The sequence below is a fragment of the Labrus bergylta genome, chromosome 15 (genome assembly GCF_963930695.1).
Source record: "Labrus bergylta chromosome 15, fLabBer1.1, whole genome shotgun sequence".
NCBI lineage: Eukaryota > Metazoa > Chordata > Actinopteri > Labriformes > Labridae > Labrus > Labrus bergylta.
The window spans coordinates 6055712-6074032 of NC_089209.1; the positions used below are offsets into that span (position 1 = coordinate 6055712).

Below are 18321 nucleotides of genomic sequence, written 5' to 3' on the forward strand. Positions count from 1 at the left end.
AAAAAAACCACGATTGGAAAACAGAGAAAAATGCAAAGGTGCAAATCTAATTTTTTACATATTTTTTGTCATGAAGGAACTACACATCCCACAATCCATTGCAAGTATGGTAGTGTTTATGTTGTTAATAATGATCTTGTAATATATTGTAGTTTTTATATATATAGTGTGCTGAACCTCCGTGAGTTTAAGAAATAGCAGGCAGCCGAAGTTTGCTGCGGCGATGGTATTTCCATGGCAACGTCTCTTTGGCACTCCAGGATTATGGTTGGTGTTGTTCAATCCCCCAACACTGCGAATAAACCTTGCTGTTAAAATTGGTGTTTTAATACAGGATCTAAAGGTTATTGCTTGATTTTTGGAGCGAGCTTCAATTGGACACTGAAGGTTTTCTACACTTCTTCATTGGCTTCAATTTTCAACACCTGAGGTCTCCGCTTGGGAGAGTCACAAAGCTCATAGTTCTGAGCCAAGAAGTAAAGATCAAGGACTGAAATCTTGAGCCAAGATTTACAAGAGAAAGCCTGCAGAGAAGTCTTTCATTAACTGACACACCACACTATTGGATATCATGCCAAAAACAGACGTTGCATCATGTGACACGACTGGAAAAAAGGGATGTCTCGTGTCTCTTAAAGAAAATTCCCAATTTCCTCTCTCCATTTCCTTGCACCTCTCCTTACATGTGAGGGACTATGAAGCAAGGAAAGGACACAAGGGAAGCACAGACATAATATAAGGCACTTATAGGACGTATACCTATAGATTGAATATCATGACCGAAGAGAAGCCAATGAAGTTTTGGCCAATAAAATGAGGATGAGAAAGTAGGATTACAAGAGGAAGAAGAAGACAATCTGAGGGATTAGAGCAGAGGCTGGATGGCAAAGAAGGGAGAACTCTACAGAGCAAGGAGTCACGTACAGCGCATTAGTCACACTTCCACTGAGCCATGGCGACACACACTTAGTGCTGTGACTTACGCTGTGTTAGGGCAAGAGACAGTCACCTCAGGGAGAAAACACACTGCAGAGAAAAAAAAAAAAAAGGTTTAACGGTAGAGAGAGTGAGGTGCTCTCCCTCTACCTCCCGATGTGAAATGGATGAATTCAACAATCCGTACGTCTTGTTTTATGAACAATATTTGATGCATACACGTCAGCTCGGGCAGGCTGTCTGCAGTGTGTGTGTTTTATATTTATTTATGAGCTCTGCCGGAGACAAATTTCCATCGCCTTGTGATGGAAAACAAAGAGCCTGAATCTGAACTTTTATGGTGTTTGTTGTTCAAAAATAAAGAAGCACACAGAGCCAGATATTAAATATTTTAAGCTGCGTCTCAGTGCAGGAAAAAAAGAAGTGTTTTTTAGCGTTCACAAGAGGATATGATGTGTTTTGTAAATTCCATTTCTTGATTCCTCTCTCAGCAGGGCGACTGTTTTTTAAAATAAAGTTTGTATGCATGACAACAAACAAGTTGTCATAAGTTTGAATCTATTGAAGTACAACTTTTTGAATACTGCTGTTTGGTCTGTGGCCTTATGGATTCTAAATATGTCGCACTAGGTATCTGTTTCTGGGTTCACTTTAAAGCAAAAGTTCTGTTGGAGTCTGATGCTTCGTATACAGACTGAGAGAAGTTTCACTAGAAAGTGGTTTATATGGTTTCATGAGTCAGACCAGACTTTAAATATTGATGGACGTAGTTAACATGACCACAGTCTGAGAGCTGAAGCTAAGGCAGGTTTTAAGCCTCTGATAAACAGTCTTTATGCTAAGCTAGGCTAACAGTTTCCCCCTGCTTCCAGTCTTTATGCTAAGCTAGGCTAACAGTCTTTATGCTAAGCTAGGCTAACAGTTTCCCCCTGCTTCCAGTCTTTATGCTAAGCTAGGCTAACAGTCTTTATGCTAAGCTAGGCAAACAGTTTCCCCTTCTTTCAGTCTTTATGCTAAGCTAGGCTAACATTGTTCTGGACATCGGAGCGAGGAGTTTAAATAAATATTTTCTTTTTAAAAAATTAAAAAAAAATAATTTTCAGCCACCTGTCAATCCGGTCAGCTACGCACCTCATTGTGAATATCGCTTATCCTAAAGTCAATATGATGAGTTATTAAACAATTCAGCCCAGTACAATGAGTGCCAATTGAGACAAAAAGATAATCAGACCAATTTTTTTGTTTTTGAACCAGGCTGTAAACATTTAAGTTTCTGCTTTAAAACCTGGCTTATAATTCTCATATTTTCACGGTGCCTCTACATGACTTTTTCATTGGCGAAAATAGTGAGACCCATCCTTTCTTTGTGACGACAAAAAGTCAAAAGAAGATAACACATAGTCGCTGAAGTCTGTTTTTTTAGATTTTGTCACACAGTGGCACGCTAAAGCTGCATCCAGAGGGTTGTTACAGTCACTTAACAGCCAGGTGGCTGAGCTGCGTGTTTCGCTTCAGGCTAACAACAGAGAGAGCCACGAGCCGAGCTGTCTGCATACCAAAGTATTTAAAGACAGTTTAGAGTAAAAACATCAAAATAACATCAACTTGCCCTGGGTGCTATGAGGCTATAAGCACTCATGTGTTTTGAGTTATATATAAGTATGCGCTTGTTAGTGTGTGAGTGCCACAGGCTTTGCTGGCAGACACTGGTTTTGATACGCCTGCCATTCAGCGGGGAAGAACTTTAATATTCCAACAGAAGCACCAACACACACACACACACGCAGGTGGCGATGGGTGGCCTGTTCATGTGCTGCCTCTAGCTTCAACTATGACGGCGTCCCACAGAGCCAGACAAGGACAGAATCCCATTTTGTGAAATCACACCGGCAAACACAAATCAGTGTCTAAGCCTCGAATTTAAAAGTGATTCATACTCTTTCATCTCTCTTAAATGGCGTGCTGTGATTCACCCTAAAGTGTACACTGCAGCTGGAAAACAATATTCTTGTTTCTAAACGGTGACAGTCTGTGTCTACATGATGCTGAACATTGCAGATGGGATTTTCACTCCTTTCCTCTCCATGCTTACCTGACATTCTTCTGTGTTGAGGTGAAATAATTCAGTTTATTTTTGATTTAAAAAAACACAAATGCAAAGCATGTCAGGATGTTTCCAAGGAGGTACTTCTTAGTGTGAAAAAATCACTCCTGGTTTCAGCCTCAAGGGGGAAACTGCAGTTCCTCAATTGTCCACTTGAGGCTTCCCCCAAAAACCAAGGAATCCCAATTATGTCTGTATTTAAATGCCCATTTTCACAGCAGAGTTAAACATGTTTACAATAAAAGCTCATAAGCATAATCATTTAATATTGATAATAACTATATGGGGATTCTGTTTATTTTCATTTGATTGTTTTTTTTTTTTTTTTTACAAATAATACATTTTGATTAGCTATTTGCCAGGAGGCTGGGCTTCTCTTTAGCAAAACCGTGGCGCTGATGGACCGCGGCATGCACGGAGTACGTGGACATTGGGGTCGAGTGTGTGTTTTCCATTTGGCGGGCAGTCAGCAGTTCACTCGGCCGGTCTGAAGCAAAACATGGCGATCAGCAGAGCGTGCTGGTGGCAGCACCTCAATAACATTAAGGCTAACACTTTTGTATAAAAAAAGGGCTATTGCTCTTTTGACTGACAGTCAGGCGTGTTGTAGCTGTTTGCTAGGAGGCGGGGCTTCTGTTTAGCTAAACCCCTCGCTGATTTTAAACTTCTGGCTTTGTTAGTGTTGTTTTCATCATTTGAAAAATGCTAGCTTCATGGGCGTTTTCAGTAAACGATATATTCCTGCCACCCGCCTAAACTCCACCTCTTTGCCTGCTTCTCAATTCGCTGGAAATTAATTTGAGACAGGATTTCCAATAAGGCGGCCGCCATCTTTGTTGTTTAGAAAGCCCACTCAGAGACAACGTCCTGTTTTATCCACTCTATGAAGTAAGGTTGAGGCCACCTCAAGAGGGAAAGAGCCTTTAACAGAACATAACAGAGTTACATCAGTGAGAGTCTTCACAAGTACAAAACTGAGTGTGTGTTTTCCATTTGGCGTGCAGCCAGCAGCTCACTCGGCTGGTCTGAAGCAAAACAAGCAGAGCGTGCTGGTGGCAGCATTTAGCTGTCACTCTCAATATCCCAGTCACACACAAAACACAAACACACACACACATATATACGCATGTGTGCACTGAACTGCTCTCGTATTTCTCACACACAATGCTCAGCCTAATTAGGGTTGTAATGTGAACAAAGGCAGCCGTCCAATCTGCCACCAAAGATCTCTGAAGATCAGATTCAGACAAGAAAACTCTGAGTGAAGTCATGCGGGGGTCCTTCATTTGTCGCCACACAAAAACACACACACAGTCGCAATGCAAGAAGTCAGTAAACAACAACAACTCCAAGATGGCCCTCTAATTCCCTGCTTCATATCCCTCCAAACACTCACTTCTTCAGTGTTGGTTTGTTTTTCATACAGAACGTGACGATCCTTCAAATACCTCCATGTGAGTTTGATCTAAAAACTCTTTTTATAACGAGACATTAAACTTGAAATGAGAGTTGTTCAACATTCTTAAAATGCAGCTTTCTCTCCCGTGCTGGGACACCGTCCACACTACACCAGCGTGATTATCTCTGAAACGAGCTGTATCTAAACAAAATCAGCTTTCTTCAAAGTTGATTTTGTTCAAAGTTGAACTTAAAACTACAAATCCCACTGTTGCATCCACCAAAGAGCTCTGTGGATGAAAAGTATAGCAGCAACTTGAGTTACGAGAACATCAAATCGACTGAAGAGACAGCACACAATGTGTACGAGTCTGTATAGCAGTCTGAGTTTCCGCTGGTCCTGGGTCAGAGTCCTAGCCGTACTTAGCTGCCACTCTAGTCATTCATAGTGTTCACACAGCGCGCGCTGCGGTCCGTCTCCAGAGCGTGCCACCAGGGGGCCACTACGCTCTGCTGCGTTTCAAATACCCTGCCAGTCTATCTTCGGCGGAGTATACGCTGCAGGTTAGCGTCAAGCTAGACAGAATATGACAACCCGGACAGGAAGTCAAACAAGGAAACACACAGAGCGTCCGGTGAATTTCAAAATAAAACACAATGCACAGACTCGCGATCGTGTTTTTCATCACTTCATCAACATGATGTCAAAACAATCACTGAATGAACAAGAAACACAAAGGAACATGTTGTTAGCACGTTTTTACTCTTTACTCACATGTGATCTTGTAGTTCTCCTGTGATGTGTGTACAGCTGATCGTTCCAGAAACAGATCCAGTGGTGATGGGCGCGCGCCGTCCAACCGAGCAAAACGGAGTATGTGTGAGTGGTTGGTAATCTGTTTGCAAGTGAGCCTTGATATCTTTGAACGGAGTCAAACATAGTTGAAGTTATTGTGCTAAGCTAAGCTAAGCTGCCAGGCTGCCAGCAGGAGGTTGAAGGAACATTTACAAACATTAAAAGAGATTGGATCTTCTTATTTCAGCATCTGAAACTGTTGAAATGTTATATTTCAAACTGACAGAAAGGCCAGAACACATTTCCACCCAACAAGAAGCATCCACCTTGATGCTTTGCTAATGATGAAGAGACGTACATGTCTTCCCGTAACCTCTGCACAGTAAAAAGAGTTTTATGAAGTTACTGCAGGTGTTTCGGTGACTTTCAGTTTACTTGAGTTAAGATTTTCCTGCAGCCACATGTGTGGAATGAAAAGCTGAATGAGTTTCTCGTGAAGAATGTGACACGGGCTTGGTTAACTTGTCGGCTCATATACACTTCTAGATAAAAAAGAACACGCACACTAGCTCACACACACACACACACTCACACACACACAGGCGCGTCACTGTTCTCCTGCCAGTAATGAAGCAGATAATAAGCTGCTTCACGCTCTGCTGTAGCAAAACCAAAATCAAAACACTGTTGATTTAAGAATCAAAATGCGTACACTCATGGGTTTTTCATCTTCCATGCTCCGTGGCAATGATGAGGTAGAGCTTCAGTGCGTGTGTGTGTGTGTGTGTGTGTGTGTGTGTGTGTGTGTGTGTGTGTGTGTGTGTGTGTTCCAACATAAGCCCGAGGAGCAGGCTGGGACTTTTCTGCCGCGGCGTTGAGAATCCATTCCTCGTGCCTCCCTCCTCATTTCAGCCCTTCTTTATTTCCAAGAAATGAGTCTCTGACTTTGACACTGACGTCATCACAAAAACTGCTTTTGGAAATGTAACTGAACTTGAGCCAGAAAGAAAACAGAAAGTCATGCAAACATTTTGAAATTGGAAAGGAACCAAACACCTGAAGGAATAAAGTATAAAAAGGGGACTGAATTCTAAGATTGATGTTTTTAAATATCAGGACCTAAAATGGGTTTTATATTGGTCTGTAGTTTTCTAAATGCCTCAGTTCAACTCTAACATGCTGACAAAATCAAAGACACATGCCTTTCTTCACTCAGTCTGCCAAGAAGTTTACGCCACATTAAAGGCTCTACCCCCTGATTGATTCTTCCTCATTTAAGGTGGACATCCTCACACGTTAAAGACTGATTTTAGGCTTTGAGATGAATTTCAAAGAGGCTTCAGCTAAATAACCAAACAAAGTCTGATATTTTAAACTTGCAGGATAATGAAGAACTTTTAAAACTGTGCTACCTGGAAGATATCTAAATCCTCGTTTATTTTGAGTGCTGTTTTTGGTGCTTGTAGATAAATCAAATGAATGCCTACATTCTCCTCTTGAAGGAGCCTTTACGATGTGAATTCATAGAATATTTAACAATATCACAAACTAGACCAGGCTTTCCCAACCTTCTGGGTCCTCACCGTACGCATGGAATTCAAATGGGGTCGTCTGAAATTTTGGCCATAGCCAAACAAGAAACTTGCAGAGTCTCCTTCTGCCATCCATTGTGCCAAAATGTCATGCCAGCTATTCTTCCACAATAATAAACATGAAAAAGACTAAATGTGATCGAAAATGAATGTTTACTTATAACACAATAGAACAATTATTACTTTTAATTTTATTGAAAATCTGTACTGTATGTGTTTTAGATGTCTTGGGTTGCCAGTTTTGTGAAGTCAAAGTGGAGGTCATGAAGAAGGTTCAAATGTAAAAAAAATTGCATATTTAGCAAATGTCTATTGAATGTTTTCCTTTAGATGTTTTGCTACTTTTACCAGAATTTAAATTTTCCAAAACATAAACACAAATTCAAGTCGTTGAAGGAAGCCGATGAAGCAAAGTCCTTAAACTCTGCAATTCTGGAGAAAATGAACATTTGATAGAGTATGGAGAATAAAATAAAATGTTACCTCTAATCATTTTGTCTCACCTTACATCCTGTCACTCACCAGTCATTACACGTTTCTTTCCTTGTAATGTAGTCGGCTATAAGTGACTTTAAACATTAGATACAGGGGGTTTAGTGAATGGATATAGCTTGTGCTGGAGTGAACTTTTCTGTTCTGATGCTTATGATGCATGACAATTTAAGGAAGCAGCAGATTATTCTAAAACCTCCATTAGACGTGCCCATGGCTGACACTGTAGCTGTTTGAGTCTGTCATTAGCAAGACATTGAGCCGGTGAAGAAAATCAAGACCAGAGACGAGGGGAGGTAAAAAAAAATCAGAGTAAGAGATGTTTGAGTCTGCTCAGGCTAAATAATACACCTTTTCTAACATTTTACACATTTTTTGAATGTATAATATGAGAATCTATTCCTCGTGCTTCCCTCCTCATATCAGCCCTTACTCCCCACCAGCCCCTCTCCTCTAAGTATGTTCACTTCTGGCTCCTATAAACTAACATGGAGGCACCAAATTCTGAACTCGAGGTTTCATTTAGTGTCAAGAAGATGGGTGATCTCACTGTAGCTAAGTCCATCATTTATACAGTCTAAGGTACGCACCTGGCACCTTCTCAATTGCAACCCCCGAGTCATTTTTTGTGTATTAGTCAAAATACTGCAGTGTCAGATGTCTTTTTAACATTTCCAAGACTCCAGTTTAAACATAAAAAAAGGAAATAATTTGATAAATGTCAACTCTAAAGGAGTTCTCATCCTTTAATCAATGCCCCTCTACGCAGTCAAATCCTTGTTTGAATCGTACATCTGGATTTCCTTGAAGCCTCGTGTCATAATTCAGTTCCAGGGTGTTCTTGGCTCGGGCCTCTCCAGTCTGGCAGCATTAATCCAGGTGTGTGTGAGAGTGTGTGTGTGTGTGATTGTGTGTGTGTGTGTGTTACCTGGCACTCATCAAGTCTCCAGCGAGGGTTTAAAGAGGGATTGAATAAGAGGAAGGAAAGCTTTCAAGGAGGGATCAGGCTAAAGCTGGGTGTCTCGGGGTCATTATTCAACAGCCATTGAGTGGCATCAGGACCCTCAAAGCAGGAGGCGGAGTGGCAGCTCCAAATGTAATGAGCACAGGGGAGTGTGTGTGTATGATCATTACTGTTTTGTCGTATAAAAGACGAGACAATGAGTGTGCAATGTTTACAACTTTCTTTGGTCTTAAAGGGGGAAATTCGGTTATTTCCGTTGCTCTAACCAACCATGCTCCAAATCCAGCAGTAGCAGTCAAACCTTGGTTTTACAAAAGTATGAAAAACACAAAGTGCAGAGAACAGAACATGGCTGAGTGAGTCTGTTTCAGCTGACGCGGTTGTATTTGGATCCCTCCGAGAGTTTAAAGACGCAGTCAGAGCTGACTGAGTTCTGTGAGACAGCAGAGAGGGGGCTTGGACCGGGATCAACCTCAGACCCTCAGCTCGTGACTCCTTACTGTTGGTGTGTCAGGATTATCCAGAGACCCTGTTTTGTGTTAGTTTTCAGCACTTCACATGAGGCACAGGAGAAAACATGAACATGCCTTTATTTCAACTGTCACAGTATCGGAACCAAAAAGAGAGCCATCAACTTCAAAACAACAACAGAGATCAAGTTCACTTTTACAGAAACATAAACTTGCACTCTTGCGATTCTCACTTTTTAACTTGAAATGTTTCAATAAGTGTGTGTGAATAGTAAAGAACAAAAGAGGGAATACACTGATCAACATGCCAGTGTCAAAGAAAGATATTAAAGTGCAAAGAATTGTATATGAATTTTTGCTGAGTCAATGTTTGTGTGGAGAGAAAATCTGCTCTTGCATGAACGGAAAGTCATGGGTTCTTTCCTCTGAGCCAACATAAGCCCAGATTCTGAGAGAGAGAGAGAGAGAGAGAGAGAGAGAGAGAGAGAGCGAGAGAGAGAGAGAGAGAGAGAGAGAGAGAGAGAGAGAGAGAGGGGGGAATGACATTGTGAAAAGGGAGCCGCAGGCCGGACCCGAACCCGGGCCGCCTGCCTGGAGGACCGCAGCCTCCACACATGGGAACCACCAGAATCAACCCCAGGGCTGATATCATGTTTAAAGTAAAAAATATAATTGGTGATCAAAAGTGGGATGTGAAAACAATGAAGAAAAACAACCACAAAAAGGTTGACATAAATAAATGCAAGGGAGCTGGATAACGAATGTTTTATGTCAGTAAGGTAAATATAATAGTTTTGCTTTTTGTTAGCATGATTGGAATACAGAGGAAACCTATTTAAAAAATGTGATTTTAAATCTGAGTGGAGAGAAGCTTTAACTATGAAATCTCCAACAGAAGACGTCCAGTGGGATTCTTTCCACCTTTGAACTCTTTTGTTCCTTTGCCAAAGCAGTCCTGAAGATTTCAATAAAAATGTGTTGAAGAAATGAACCACAGCAATGGACCCCAATGATGAAACAGAACTGAACGTTTAAAGAGTAACACTGCAAACACAAGTACTTGTGTCTTTCTCCCCAGAGTAATCTTAGAAGTACTAAGAATGCTATGAAGCTACATAAATAATGATGAAACGGTCTAACCAGAAACAAACACTTCCCCATTCCTCTTATCTGTCTGTGAATTTTCTCATCGTTTGGTCCTCTAAGTGTGGAGAGAAGAGGAACTAGAGCCTGAGGAAGTGATAAGATTATAATCAAGCTGTTAACACTGATAGAGTAACAACATTGCACTGTCATTGCCCCATTCTGTTCAAATTAACCGCAGAAACACACACGAGTGACTTTGGTAAACACACTCACGACATCGATGTACTACAAGAGTAAGATGTGCCGACCCCGGCCTCATAGGAACAGCATGGTGACGATCATTTCAATGTTTTTCACATTAGATCAAATTCCTCAATTGTGTTGTCAAAAGTCGACATGACAAACACGTTGAGGGGAACAATGCCAAAAGAGATGACTGTGCGGTGCGAGAAACGACAAAAATGTTGAACTATTAACTCGGGTGTCCATTAGGGGTGGGAATCAGCAGAGTCCCCACGATGCAATATTATAGCGATACTCGAGACACAATACGATTCTATTGCGACTTTTTAACATTTTGCGAAATGCTGAGAATTGAATATTATGTCCACTACACTAAACTAAATCAAGAACTGTTTTGTCAAAATAGAAATAATTCTCAGTCTGTTCATCTCACTTCAGTCTTTTTATTTGTATTTCAGTCTAATTGAACTTTAACAGAAATTCTGAATAATGCAACTTGTTCAAAATGAATTGTGCAACCCCCTTCAGCAGTTAAAATTTTTAAAAAGCATATCAAAAATCTCATCGTAAAAATATTGATACTTGGCTTCCATGAGACGATATAAAGTCGCCACACAAAATATCACGATACTAAACTGTATCGATTGATTTGGTTTTTCCATTCAAAAACTAGTTTTGGTGCAGCAACTCACATCCTTAATTCTTTTTATAGAAAGAACAACTAAAGAAAGTTAGATCAAATGCTGAGAATAACTAAAGTGAAGTACAAAAAATGTTTCCACACAATCATCCCGGTCCAAGAAGTCTTCTCTCTGACCTTAATCTAACTCAACAACATACTGAGATAACTTCATGAGATGTTTCTTCTTGTTTAAATTCAGATATGTAGAGTAAAGAGTTAGGCAGGTATTTGGTTGTTTTACACTTGAAAATGCAAAAAAACGTCTTGGCATTTAATAAAGAATAATCAGTTTTGTGTTTAACTTCAAACTCCAATCAAAGCCCTATGAGATCCAATTCTTTCCTTGGAAAATATTTGCTTAATCTGAAAAGTAAGAAGTGCCTGGGATGATGGTCGACACCTCCAAATCCAACGTCATGGTTCTCTACTGGAAACCAGTGGATTGCTCCATCAGGTGGGGATGGAGGTCTTTGCCCCTAGTGAAGGAGTTGAAGTATCTCGGGGTCTTGTTCATGAGTTAGGGTACGATGGACCGTGAGATTGACGGGATGATTGGCTCAGCCCTCGATTTACCGCTTGATCTTCATTCCAACCAGCGCCTACATGGTCATGATCTATGGGTAGTGACTGAAAGAATAAAATCATGGATACAAGCGGCAGAAATTGATTTTCCTCTGGAGGGCGGCTGGGCTCAGCCTTAAAAATAGGGAGAGGAACTCAGACACTCTGGGGGAGCTCGGAGTCTGCATCAAAAGGACTGAGGTGGTTCAGGCATCTGATTAGGAAGCTTCCTAGACGCCTCCCTTTGGAGGTTTTCCAGGCACGCCCAACTTGGAGGAAACCCGGGGTATAGACCCAGAGTTCACTGAAGGAATTAACAATCCTGTCTGGCCTGGGAACGCCTCGGAATCCTCCAGGAGGAGCTGAAAGACGTTGCTGGGGAGAGGGAAGTCTGGGTTGACTTGCCACCGCGACCCGACCTCGGATATGATCCATGTTAGTTTAAATACACAACGCATAGATTAGTAAGGAACAGGGACCAAGAAGAGGATCTCTATTTACAGATTCTCTGCGGTCTGGATTTCCAGCATGGGAAGTGTTTGGATTTATGTTTGTTGTACATTCCTAGTCTGAGCTGTATCGACCGATTACGTTTCAGCAGGCTTTGCTGCGTACAGGAGAAACAGTAGACAATAAAAGTACAGGTGGAACACTATCCGCGCTAATGACACATCAGCTCCCATTGGTGGTCATCTCGCAAAGATTTGTCTTTACAGAAATACATCTGCATAAAAGTGCAGCTCACATTCAAACACAGGAAACACATTTTACCTTGAGAGACAAATCTGCTTGATACTGTGTCATGAAACACAATCAACTTTTAGACTCCATGGCTAAGCGTCATTTTATCAGACTCACAACTTTAAACCTCGAATATGAGGAAGTGATGAGACAACAGGCTCGTCTCTGACCGGACTTCGGTTTGGTGGTTTGGATTAAAGCGATACCATCTGTTCAGATGCAGAACTGCAATCCCCTCCATGAATTCAGTCCTCGGTATATTAAGAGAGGTTCATCGTCGTATCAGTTACTCTTCATCCCTCACTGCTCTGATTGAGAACCTTTTGTCTTGACTTTGAATCACTGAAGAGGTCAGGATTACATTTTATCCCGTCAACAAGACTGTGCACGTATGATAATGATAACACAACAACTCTTTTTCCTGTTCTTTCTTTCAGGATGAAGTTCATTATGATGTTTCTCGTGTTGACGCTGGTCGTCCTCATGGCTGAACCTGGAGAGGGCTTCATTGGACACCTGATACACGGAGTCCTTCGCGGTACAGTTACTGAATCATGTGGCCTTTTAATAGTAAAAATTATTTTCCATTTACAGTATATATATTTTTATATTTGAAAGTTTAATCTTTTGGCTTTTTATGCCTTTATAATAGAGATAGGACAGTGGAGTCAGAAACCAGGGAGAGAGAGAGAGAGTGGGGAATGACAGGCAGGATATTAGCCACAGGTTGGATTTGAACTTTGGCTGTGCGCTTGTAGGCCATGCACACATTGGGCGCGCACTAAACACTAGGCTACCTGCACGCTAAGGAAGGGTTAGGATTTCCAAAACATGTCACAAAAACAAACTGCATCAGACATTATTTCTGGATGTCCTGGTTGCATCCAGTCTGTTTTATTTAAATCTGTAATTTAAATTGGTTTATAGAAATTTGTACTGTCATATTGTCGCATTGTTTTTTTATGTATTTTAATGTATCCTCATATAGAGTTGTGAGGATAATGTGATTAAATATTGTACATTTTCGCTCTGTTTGTTTAGCCAAGGCCCAACTAGGGTTGGAAATTAGCTCTAAACTCTCTGTCTAGCACATCTGTTTCATGCTTTGTATTGAAACTATGTAAAATTACAATGTCCCTATTGAATAAATAAAATCAATTCAATATAAAGCAAAAACAGAAAACCAAATTTAGTTATTTATGAAGCTGATATTTACATCTGCTATATGTGAGTCACTATTTTAAAATCCAAAAAGATATATCCATAACACCAATGTTTGTTTTCTTTTATTTCCTAAAAGTCTTAACTCAGACATTCAGTATGTTTTTTTACTCTGCTGCTGGTCCTGTTCAACAATAGTTCATGTTTTACTGTCACTACATCTATATATGTCATGTCAAGTTAAAATTACAGAAGATTTAGTGTAGTAATTTTCAACTCTTTTCTTTTGTTTTTAGTTGGCAAGCTGATCCATGGGTAAGAAATTGTTTTTACTACACCTGGTGAAATAAATGTTCAAGTTACAGTATCAGTAGGTTCATTGCTTTGCATCAGACTTTCTCTTGTAAAGTATCACAACATTCAAACACAGTTTGTTCTCTATGTTACAGTTGATCCAGTTCCTTTTTATTAAAAACATTTATATACTTTAAATTTCCTAATTCAGTATTTACCCGACTTCCACTTTCTGTGTTGCTGTCTCATTTTAAATCATGTTTTCATCTTGTGTTTTTATTGTGTAACGTTTTTGTCACTTGTCGTTTGTTGTCTACATTTAAGCATGTGCTATATAAATAAACTTTACTTATACTTTGCTGTATTACTTCATTCTGTTACCAGGTTGGTGCACAGGCATGGAAAGATGGACCAGCAGGAGCTGGACAAACGTTCGATTGTTTTCGTACCAGATCAGCCCCCTGTTCAATAGAGAGAGAGAGACCACGCTGGAGCTTTGTACTGATATCAATAAAAAATGCTACTTGCTTTTCATGATAAAAAAAATATATACACCTTCTTAAAAATGTGATGCATTGACATTCATTGATTGATGAATCTTGAAAATGAAATTGATTAAAAGTCTGTTTTTCCTGAATAAATCTGCATTTTTCAAAAGCAGCATGTTTTTTTATTGTTTTGCTAAAACATACAGATGACGAAAAAAAGGTTTTACTTCATGTAGAAGTTCCAAGCATAAAAAGGAGTAAAAACTAAAGATACCTTTGTGAGTCAAAGCGACGATGTGATGTGATGAGCAGGGGAGGAAATCAATCCAAACGTGATCAACAACGAGCTGCTTATTTAAAGTTACGTTGTTTTTACTCAGATTTTGGAAATGATTAATAAAAGACTCAATCTTGATATCAATATCCATTTGGACTATTTCCAGACAAACATCCAGAGGCTTTGATAATATTTGCACATGTGTATACGAACCCCCTCCCTCCTCCTGTCTCCCTCACCAGAGCAGCTAATTCAGCGTCAGTGAGAGTGATCCTGGCAGGCTGAGGTGTCAAAGAGATATGGATGATGGATCTATCTCACTGTCGCCTGCAGACAACCTAAAGGGCAAACCGGACCCACGCTGAAAATGACACCTGAATGTCCCCCATAAAATAAACAAACACACACCAGCCCGAGCGGGCAGAGTTTGTTTTGGAGGGATGGAGCTTCGCTTAAAACATATCGATCGGAAATGAGATGTGGTCGGACGAGGGATGAGGTTATAAGGTGTGTGTGTGTGTGTGTGTGTGTGTGTGTGTGTGTGTGAGGGTCACTGGTGTCATTGGCCGCGGTTGTTTACCTAGAAGCGATTGCTGGCCTCGCACAGACAGAGCTGCGTGGTAAATAATAGAAAAGCGATGACAGAGGGCAGACACACAAACAGAGATCGGCATCAAGGTTAAAGATGGGGAGGGAGGTGGTTGTGTAATGGGATATTTCTTTATCGACGAGTCATTAATACATAAGGAGGGTTTGCAAAACCTCGGGGGGGGGGGAGCAGAGACAGACATGCAGTCAGTGTGTGTCATTACATCTGCATATCACACACGAGAGCTCTGCATGTCTCACTGACAGCGCCGTCGATGTGATTAAAGCAACACCGCAGAGTCCGGTGACTCCCCCTCACTTACTCACATTACATCTCACCATTAATGTCAGATTCTGACCACAGACTGTATGAAACATGGACGTATAGTCTCAGAGATGAAGCCCATTGGTTTCTGAAGAGGTGTTAAGAGGTCCAACAATGGTGCTTGCAATTTTGAAAATGCTAGCTCAACCTAACTTTCCGATCATTTTATGAACCATACACTGTACTAAGATGGACGAAGGATTGTAAGAGCCCGAAATGTATCAACAGTAGTCAACAGATATATCACTGTTGTTGGAATATTAAGCATTTACATAATTACGTTTACATTTAATAAGATTGGTTATGTTGCCTTCAAACCCGGAGAAGACCCTGATGGTGAAAGTGTTAAAAGACATTCTTTATTTTTGTGTTTTTTTTCCTCTTTCTGTCCTGAGGCGTCCTCTTAATAAAAGCCTGCTGTGAGAAGTCAGACAGGGCAAACAATAAAGAAGGGGCAAATGTGTCACCAAACAGAAAAAGCTTCAGGACAGAAACACTACAGCACAATCTTTCCTGTAATCTCTCAAATGTTGCTTCCTTTTGTTTTTGTCCTCTTTTCTCTTACTCTACATCACAAATCATCCTGTCCTATTCCTGAAACATGATTTGCATCTTTTAATTATATTTCCTGGACAGACATTGCACAAACTGCAGGATTTTGCACTTCTGCAGCGGCTTCATTTTCAAGAACGGAGGCAACGCAAAGTTAAAAAAAAAAGAAGTGTTATCATCAACAACATGATTGACACCTTCTCATGACAAATCTAATCAGCATCCTGAACATTAACTATATCATCATCATCAGTCCCAGCAATATCAATGCTTTACATTGTTATCTTTGTGCAAACAGCTCCTGACCTTTTTGAAGAATTACTTTGAGGGTAGAGTACAAAGAGACCGAATAAATTAATCAGACTGGTTTATTCCAGGCCTTTTTGTCCAATGAATCATATTTGAATGTAAAGAGGATTTTAACAAGACAAAAATCTGCTTGCAAAGTTGAACTTTAAGAAGAGATAAGTAAGAGATGGACGGATGAAGATGTGGTGACACAGACGAGAGCAAAAAAAGGAGAGGATAGGAATAAAAATAGAAGCGTACGAGGTTTGAAATAAGGAGCGTGGGGGCTCCGGGGTCACGTAGCACTGTTCCAGTGTGTGTGTGTGTGTGTGTGTGTGTGTGTGTGTGTGTGTGTGTGTGTGTGTGTGTGTGTGTGTGTGTGTGTGTGTTTCTGTTGGTGTTAAATGCACTGATCAATAAGGTGGATGTCACCAATCTCCTCAGCAGTGACCGAATGTGGAAACAATCCCCCTGAGCAATTACTGCTCTCTCTCTCTCTCTCTCTCTCTCTCTCTCTCTCTCTCTCTCTCTCTCTCTCTCTGTCTCTCTCTCTCCCTCTCTCTCTCTCTCGCTCTCTCTGTCCCTATCTGTCTGTCTTACTCCCTCTTATTGTTTTCTTTGACATGCTTGAATATTTATTATAATAAGCATTGTTGTCAAACTGACACATTTTAATGAGCAATTTAGTTTCAATGTTTTTTTTCAAATGAAATTAGTTTTCTATTTTGTTTCACATGTATAAAAACACCTGTCACTTCAAGTCACTGAAAAAAATAAAAATAAAATATATATATATATATATATATATATATTAGGGACTATATATAGTTAAACTTTTAATATATTAATATAATTTGGATCATCTGTTAGTGGATCAGGCGGACAAGATGGACATATTTTCTGACAATTTACTTAAAGAAAACTAAACATTTAGTTGCCGAAATTTTGATGAATTCATGAGTATAAAACTGAAGAGATTAAAAAAAAAACACACTCCAGCAGATACAACAGTCTCAACACATTCACACTGAAGAGAGTTAACAGATTTAACCTCGACTCTTTGTTCTCTGTCTGTTTAGTGGCTTCAGTTAAATGATAAAAGAGCCTGAGTGAGACGGAGAGCAAGGCTAACTCCTTTTCTTCTCAGTCAGTACACACACACACACACACACACACACACACACACACACACACACACACACACACACACACACACACACACACACACACACACACACATCAAAGACGAGCAGAAACCCCGAGCTCAGTAACAGGGAGCGAGCTGTGATCCTGGTGTCACCCAGCCTGATCTTATTACAAACCTCATTACGGGCAGCAAACGCCACACGGCACATTTTGTTAATGCGAGGCTCATAAAGTGACAGACAGTCACAGCTCAGGGTTAAGACCTGCTGCTCACAGCGGAGGATTAGAGCTGTGAGGCGGAGAGGGCCTATAGCACGGGGCCTTTGTTCAATTAAAACAATCAGTCTGTCATTTATCCTTCTGCTGCTTAGAGGAGGCTGACAGAGCATGGTGGGATTCCCCTTGACTTCTAAATGATTTCTTGAATGGCTTTTCTCTTCTTCTTAAAACGTGTAAAGAGACCACAGACAGTATAAACCATGGACGCGTCCTCAGAGACTTCACCCACTGGGCGGTCGCCATGATGGAAATGCTATCTCAATCTAACTTCTGATCAATCTAGAAGCAGATGAAGTGGTGGAGGTGAGACGGCACACCTGTCAATCAACTTGGCTATTCCCTTAAATTATGCAAAATGATGAATAACTGAGGCTTAATGAAATCAAAACAAATATGTTACTTAGAGCAACAAAAACGTTCCAGTTAGAGGACAAAAACATAATAATTTAGGTTGATACTTTTGAGTGATATAATTCAAAATGTACAAGTTAAAATGCACCGCTAACGAAATAAAAATGGAGGAAAACGTATTTGGTGGAATAGTTAGAGGTTTAAGAGTTTGAGATTGGAAAATGACAAACACAGGATTGCCATAGAGATCGAGAGAAGCTACTATCTTAATTATCTATCCAAAGTAACGTACATCAGAGAATGAGAACAACACTAGCAAGGATCTAGAGAGAAGGAAACAACTACAGGAAGTGCAAACAAGCAGCTTTAAGTCTGATCAGAAGCACAGGTGCTGACAGGAAGTGACCAGAGGCAGAGCAGATCAATGCTTTAGATCAGTGATCATCAACTGGCGGCCTGTGGGCCACATCTGGCCCCGGCAGGCGTCCTATCCGGCCCCCAGTTTTT

General features: G+C 40.5%; 3 protein-coding genes across 3 annotated transcripts in view; 1 reads left to right on the forward strand and 2 right to left on the reverse strand.

Annotated features, from left to right (window-relative positions):
* c15h1orf131 (chromosome 15 C1orf131 homolog) overlaps positions 1-18321 on the reverse strand; it is a 282944-nt gene that overhangs the window by 126436 nt on the left and 138187 nt on the right. The gene's annotated exons all lie outside the window — the stretch shown is intronic.
* LOC109986428 (exostosin-1) overlaps positions 1-18321 on the reverse strand; it is a 183690-nt gene that overhangs the window by 71395 nt on the left and 93974 nt on the right. The gene's annotated exons all lie outside the window — the stretch shown is intronic.
* Positions 12255-14180, forward strand: LOC109986433 (pleurocidin-like peptide WF3). The gene is made up of 4 exons (XM_020637085.3): positions 12255-12415; positions 12503-12603; positions 13523-13541; positions 13905-14180. Exons 2-4 carry the CDS (start codon positions 12504-12506, stop codon positions 13990-13992), a joined length of 207 nt encoding a protein of 68 aa, XP_020492741.1. The 5' UTR covers positions 12255-12415; position 12503; the 3' UTR covers positions 13993-14180.

Excerpts from the sequence above, each read along its gene's own strand:
- LOC109986433 (XM_020637085.3), top strand. The coding sequence starts at position 12,504 with ATGAAGTTCATTATGATGTTTCTCGTGTTGACGCTGGTCGTCCTCATG.